At 34.9% G+C, this 7,466-nt stretch overlaps 1 protein-coding gene across 1 annotated transcript; it reads left to right on the forward strand.

Moving 5' to 3' along the window:
- Positions 1 to 3,862: 3,862 nt before the first annotated feature.
- Positions 3,863 to 7,367, forward strand: LOC125580603 (probable F-box protein At5g47300). The gene has a single exon (XM_048745320.1). It carries the CDS (start codon positions 3,865 to 3,867, stop codon positions 4,951 to 4,953), a length of 1,089 nt encoding a protein of 362 aa, XP_048601277.1. The 5' UTR covers positions 3,863 to 3,864; the 3' UTR covers positions 4,954 to 7,367.
- The last annotated feature ends 99 nt before the right edge of the window (positions 7,368 to 7,466 follow it).

Genomic DNA, 7,466 nt, shown 5'->3' on the forward strand with positions numbered 1-7,466 from the left:
GACTTGTTCACATGAATCAAGAGTTACCCGCAATGTAGCTGCAACACAGTTTTTCCTGTTAGGAGTATAGGTTAGTTTCTTGTTTAATATTTCATTTACCTTCACTGACTTGCTAAGGTTTTGCCTTCATACCTTTAATCTAACAAGTACTAGTATCTGTTAGGGTATAGCTTAGTTTCTTGTTTAAAGTTTCATTGAGATGAGATTGCAACCGAGTTTTTCTTGTTGTCTAGCTAAAAAGTTGGACAAAGGCCAAACCTTTGTTGTGCTCGTTACCTAGATTTCAGAATTTAGAATATGTTCCTCAAGGATGAAGATCTTACGAATCACTTGTTTTTTTCTTTTTGTCGCGGTCATATACATGCAATTACTGAAATTTTGTGGCTTAGTTTGGTGTTTCGGTTTCGTGGATGTACTTGCTTTACTATTGAACAATGTGGGAGTGAGCTGTAGTCACTCTTTTTTCTTTCAGGCGGTGGCGAACTCTACATCAGCTACTTTCTTGAGAGTTGTTGGTAGTGAACTGATTCAGAAGGTTTTGGGAGATGGTCCCAAGCTTGTGAGGGAGCTTTTCAGAGTTGCTGATGACCTTTCACCATCAATCGTGATCATTGACGAGATTGATGCTGTTGGTACCAAGCGGTAAGTCAAACTAACTCACAAATATGATCTATACAATCTATTGTTGATCAAAGATAGTAACTGATTAAAGCTTGAAATGGAAACATGTATGATGCTAACTCAGGAGGTGAGCGTGAGATCCAAACAAACTAACGATGCAAAGCTAAAGCCCATGTGCTCCTTTCCATTCTACCAAAACTATCGCATAGACTTACATTGTCAACATCTTTGTCAAAATCTCGCAGCGTATACACAAAATTACAACAGACCACCGTAAACAACCATTCGCAAATGTTACTGTCCAAACCGGAACCATTAGCGAACACGCTAATGGATATGGGACATGTTATGCATAACAAACGTACTATACTCTATAAATCAAACAAATTGTTTTCTAGAAAACTTGATCCAACAACACAATGTTAATTGTTTTTAAGTTAGGAAAGAATTGGACGGTGATGATCCTCGAGGAGGAAGGTAGGAAGAAGAGGAGGAGGTATCTGTTTCCTTTAATTTTTTATTTACATATTTATATATCTTATTACTTAGTTAGTAAGATAACTATACAATTTCCTACATTAATTAGGAATATTACGTTTCTGATAAGTATAAAATTTCTTGTTTCCAAAACAAAATCTCTAACTAACGTGAATATATAAAATTGCAGGTGAAAGGAATATTTAATCCATTATATAAAAATATATAGTAATTTATGTCAATTAATTTGTTTATAATTGTACGACTATTCTATATACAACTAGGATCGGCCCGCCCTATGGGCGGAAAGTTATTATAAAAATTATTTTACATGAATTTATATTAACTTATGAAACATTTAAAATTATTCTGTATTAAAAATAATATTATAAACAAAAAATAATGGAAATAATTCTGAGATCATATTGTTATTTTTAATAAATATTTTTGATTTGAATTAAAATGACAACAACTTTCATTATTCTCTATCGTTAAATAATACAATATTAACAAAAATAATTAAGAAAATGTAATAATAGAAATATTCTTATTATTTCTATTTCAATTTGACATAGTAAAAATATAAAGTTTATACAAATAATACTATATTTATTTTAAGAAGCTTCGAATTTTTAAAAACATTAACATAATTTTTTTTCTAAAGAACCTACAGTCCAGTAAGTAAAAAGCCTTTGTATTGTTGTCAGTTTGCCACCATATAAATCCGGTTAATCTGTAATGAAACACACAAATCATTATAGATAAAAGATAATGAAAATCCAATTCACACTCCCTAGAAGTTAGCTGAGTGTACCTGTCAATCAGCTTCTATGCTGTTAAGATACTTTATGAATAAGTCACTGATAAGCCATATCTGCGAGAAGGTGAACTCGTACTGCTGATGTATCTTTGGCTCCCACACATTTATAGTTACTTTAGTTCCATAGTATTTATTTTTCCCCTTCCACATAAGATATAGCATTCTACAGTTCCAAAAACCAAAACAAATAACACATCTCAGATTAAGAAACCAGAAAAAAAAAACTTTTAACTCTTCTGATGACCACTTTGGTTCATGAGGACATGTTCCTCAGATTTAGGAAACAGAAAACTTTTATACTTTTTCATGCCATATTTTTTGTTTGAACTTTCTCTCAAGACAGCATCTTCCTCTGTCATGGTTTCTTCACCACATTTACCATATCGATGACATAACTGAGGGATATGTATGTCCTTCTATTTTTGACTTCGTAAAGACACTTTGTTGTTATCAAAGAGTCCCTCATTAGGATACAATTTTTCAAATTTTTTTTGAGATTATACAACCTTCTTCGTAAAGACAAATTATTTTAATACTAAGATATGTTTTTAAAAACAAAATATCTTAGAATCAATAAAAAGCATGTCAATTTCACAGAAACTGAGCAAACTCACCTCTAAGGTGGAAGAACAACCCATAATTCAGATCAGCAAGTCGAACAGAGGAGTTCACTATTATAATGAGAAAATATCGAATGCTATTGGATTTGTGAGGATGATTTTCAAGAGATGAAGCTTTACTTTTTTATAGGTGGAGATTCATTGCTAGAAAAAAGGGATAAAGCGAGATACAATGAATGAGAAATCATGGAAGCATTTATGAAGGTTGTTATGTAACGCTTCGGAAGATTACAATAGAAGACGAAAAGACGCAATTAAAGCTTGGCACAGAGGTTTTTCACGTCGATTTGATTCACTCAATTCATCATATCTCTTTCATAGCTGGTGTAGATCGAAGAGGACACGAGCCTTAATTTTTGGTCACGCCATCGGGGAAGACAACCTCTCTCCGTTGGGCCAATTAAATGTTTAGAAGCCCATTAACATGTGAACAAACGAAACATAACTCGATTAAATGAAACGCAGAGTTTTATTTATCTGAACACGTGTCAGCTCCAGAACGCAGCATGACTTTCTGACGTGGTGTTGGGTTGTCTTTACAGGAGAGAGACAAACATATATATATGTTACTTCATTAAAAAAAAGTTCACAAAAAACAGTGTTTACTTCATTAAAATATTTTATTTATGTCAATCTATTTTTTTAGATTATTACAAAGTATAAGTACATATTTAAGATGAAGAACTCAGATAATGCAATAAATAAAACTAATCAAATTTAGTTTAACTAAAATCAGAAGTATTATACTTCAATTTGAAGAAATATGTAACTCAGTATATCCCATAAAATGAGCAATTTAAAACAATCCAGATTTTTATTCCCAAAATCAAAAGTCTAAATGTAAAGAAAAACATTAATTGAAAATTTTACTCCGTCCAAAAAATACTATGGTAAAATTTGAAAAAAACGCAATACGATATATCCAAATATTAACCAAATTAACTATATAATACATATCTGAATTACATGTCTAACTAAATTACAAAGTAACTAAAATTAAAATATTAATATTAATATTTTTATATTATATTAATTTTAAAATAAGCACGGGAAAGTCACCTAGTATATATATATATATATATATATAGCATGTTCAAAGTATTGTATAGTCAAACAATTAATTTTTGGAGTTATTATGTACAGTATATGCAATCCAATTCCTCTTTTAAATCTATTTTTCCAATAAATTATTCTTAACAAAATAATAAAAGGAAAGGTTTTTGTTTATTTACTTTTTTATTTGTGAAAAAAAGACAATGACCATATATATATATAAAGGATATATGGTCATAACCTATATTTACAGAGAAAAAAAATTAAGAGACAATGATGACGATGTTGCCAGATAATTTAGTAGAGGAGATACTAAGTCGTGTTCCGGCCACATGTCTGAAACGTTTACGATCAACATGCAAACTATGGAACGGTATATTCAACGATAGGAGATTCGCAAAAAATCACTTTGATAAAGCCCCAAAGCAATATATGGTTCTCAAGCTAACGGAGGAATATAGGCTTTGCTCATTCCGTGGTGAGCTTGGACTAATAGATCCGGTTTGTTCAGCTCAATTCAGGATATCTCATGTCTTTCACTGCGATGGCTTGTTGTTATGCACCAGCGAATTCTACAATAGAATCGTGGTTTGGAACCCGTGTACTGGTCAAACCAAGTGGATCACCGATCCCAGCGATCGTGTCATGTTTTGGGTAACTTTTACTCTTGGAAGGTGCTACCAAGAAAATAATTATAGCTATAAATTATTGAGACACGTGCCTTGTTACGAGAAGCTAATATTTGAAATCTGTGAGATCAACTCCGATTCATGCTGGAGGATTCCTCATGATGTCACTCCAGACTGCTTATTACAGTTTGCTCATTACAGCGTGTATTTGAAAGGAAAGACCTACTGGTGTGCTTCGGATTCAAAAGAGTTTGATGCGTGCATGCATTTACTGAGCTTTGATTATACAACAGAGAGATTTGGACGTCTGTGCCTTCCTGGCCCGTATTGTAGACTCCATACTGTGTCTCTATCGGTTGTTAGAGAAGAGAAGCTTTCAGTGTTATTACGACCCCATGATAGACTTGGAAAAGAGATAGAGATATGGATAAGCAGTCCTATTGATGATCCCAAAGCTGTGTCGTGGAGCAAGATCTTCGCTTTGGATGATCCTCGTCTTGGCTATTGCACCCAGACAAGTTTCTTGGTGGATGATGAGAAGAAAATCGCTACATGTCTTGAAAGGTGGATACGTAGCCGTGACAATGCCAAGGCCAAGCTCTACTACGTCTTGCAATACATTGTTGGGGAGGATAATGAAGTCACGCTACTGGATTTTGGAGCATCTTCTAATTTGCATTTACATTCGCAACTTTTGTTTAATTATGTACCAAGTCTGGTTCATATCCAGTGACAGCTAGAGGGCAAAAAGAAACATTATTATTTCCAGCTACTTACAAATATTCCACTGCCTAAGACTTTTATTTGTTCAAATTTTACGATTTTTTTATAAATAAAAATGTTTTACGCATTCGTAGATTACTTCAAAATACTCGATTCTACTACAGGCAGACTGCTTCGAAACGTTTTACTACAAAATATTATATAGTTAGCCTTCTCAGTGGTTAATCATTTAAATCATTGTACATCCTAGTTTGAAATTTGGTTAACTTCAGTTTAGTAGACCTCATCGTAGCTGTTTACTGCATATTCCTTATCCTATCTTTTACTTGTCTTTGGCTTTGTCTGAATTGTCTTATTTTGTAATGTAGGGACTTGCCTTGCAACAAACTCAGTGGCCTTGTTTGTTTGTTTTTATGTTTTCTTTGTGGTGGTCCGGGAGACTTGAATATTTTGGATGTTTTTTTTTTGAAACACAACTTTCATTAAACATAACTTCAAAAACTACAAAGACAAGAGGGAATTAAGCATCCTCTTGGAAACAAACAATAAACTACAAGGATAAATGAAATCAAACAGGATAAATCTTCATATGAAAATGACAGCGGACTCAAGACAACGCTTGAATGCGTCTGGAGAGCATTCACGACAAAGTCGGACAGCTGAGAAATAGTCACAAGTGACGTTGAGGAACAACCCCCACCAACGAGAAGAACCGAAGTAATCTCAATTGCACATTCTGGCCCCGTACAGACCGTTACACAAGGTGACAAACCGGTGAGTAAGTTGAAACAAAAGCTCGGGATAGAACCCAAGAGGACATCTCCATTCATTGAAGGAAGGTATGGTGGTGAAATACTCTCCTCATTAGAGAAGGATGATGACAAATTCTTCCTAAAGAAGTGATATTGCAATAATCTCAGATTATAAACCCCTATGAACCCATGGGAAATCTTCAAATTATCCAAAGAATTCAGACCAGCAGCTAAATATCTCACGTCTTGAACTGATAGTCTGGCCTTTAGAATCTTGATAATTTGAATATAAGCTTCAGCAAAAGAGTTGGGCCAGGCACACTTAGGTATAGATCTCAGTTCAGAAGCAAAGGCATACGCCAGGAAGTTACGAGACGTCATGGATCTAGGTTGAAGGTCGGAGGTGGTACCTATGACGTCGACTGAGAGATATATGGCACTCGCCGGCGGAGAGACAGGTTCACTGAGGTAAGCTGGGTTACCATCGAAGCCGGATGGCGAAAGATACGGTTGGTGAAGGTGAGCTGAGCCGCGGTTGAGAAGAGGGCACGCAGGAGAAGATGACAACACACTTAGAGGCGAGGAAAGTGAAGAGCTTCGGATTAGATCCGGATTTAGGCTTGAGTTGTCGTGGATTCTGGCGTCGTATAAGTGAAAAGGAGCAACACCCAGTTGATTTGTTGTCTCACTTCCCAGTGGCGGAAAGCGAGAGTTTGTACGTTGAGATCTGAACTCCGTGAGCAATAGAAGAGCAAGGACAAAGTCGACGGTGTGGCTTGTCCGTCGACAGCCAGAGAGAGGTTCACGGGAACCAGAGTACAACGGTGGTGAGAGAACCCTCTCGACTCATCGTTGGGGAGGAGACCCACCAAAGAGGAGGCGCCGTCAGGAGAACTGCAGTGAAGACGACGAACCAAAGCTCTTATCTCCATCGAAGGCTCCGCCGGGGACCCCTTTCTCCTGTTAACAAAACGCTACGACTCCGGAGCACACGAGAGATGAAACGAGAAACGAGCAGAGAGATGAAGACAGAGGACGACATTGTCGGGAGTGGCCAGCGCCGGCGAGAAAACGCGTCGTCGGCGCCGGAGCGCATTGAATCACAGAGTACCTCGAGCCCCGTGTCTGGGAGCGTTAGAGCGTTAGGGTTTTTCACTAGTCAGTCTATATTTTGGGTGTTTATTATGTCAAATATATCCTTTTTATTATATGAATTGTAATTTGTGGGTGGATATGTATTTTACTAAATGCGCTGATGAATTTATCTACTTATCATTAATATCAATAGATTGTATTTTTAAATAATTTTTTTAAAAACTGATATTTTTGGAAAGTTTTCATTTCTTAGAGAAATACTGTAGATTAGAGTTTGTAATTTACAAATTAGAGAGTTTTTGGTTATAGATAGATATGGTTTTAGAACTTTTGATATAGAAATTCGATTAACAATAATATTTGTGGATAGATGAGTATTTTTTAAGAGTTTTTCATCAATATGTTGTATTTTTAAATAATTTTCTTAAAAACTGTTATTTTGGAAAGTTTTAATTTTCTAGAGAAATACTCTAGATTTGAGTTTATGATTTAGAAATTAGGATAACAACAATATTTGTGGATTGATGAATATTCTTTCTGAATGTTTCATCAATATGTTGTATTTTTAAATAATTTTCTTCAAAACTACTATTTTTGGAAAGTTTTCAGATTTCTTGAGAAATATTGTAGATTTGGGTTTGTGATTAAGAAATTCGGCTAATAAGAATATTTTTGG

Source organism: Brassica napus, chromosome C1, assembly GCF_020379485.1.
Source record: "Brassica napus cultivar Da-Ae chromosome C1, Da-Ae, whole genome shotgun sequence".
Classification (NCBI taxonomy): Eukaryota; Viridiplantae; Streptophyta; class Magnoliopsida; order Brassicales; family Brassicaceae; genus Brassica; species Brassica napus.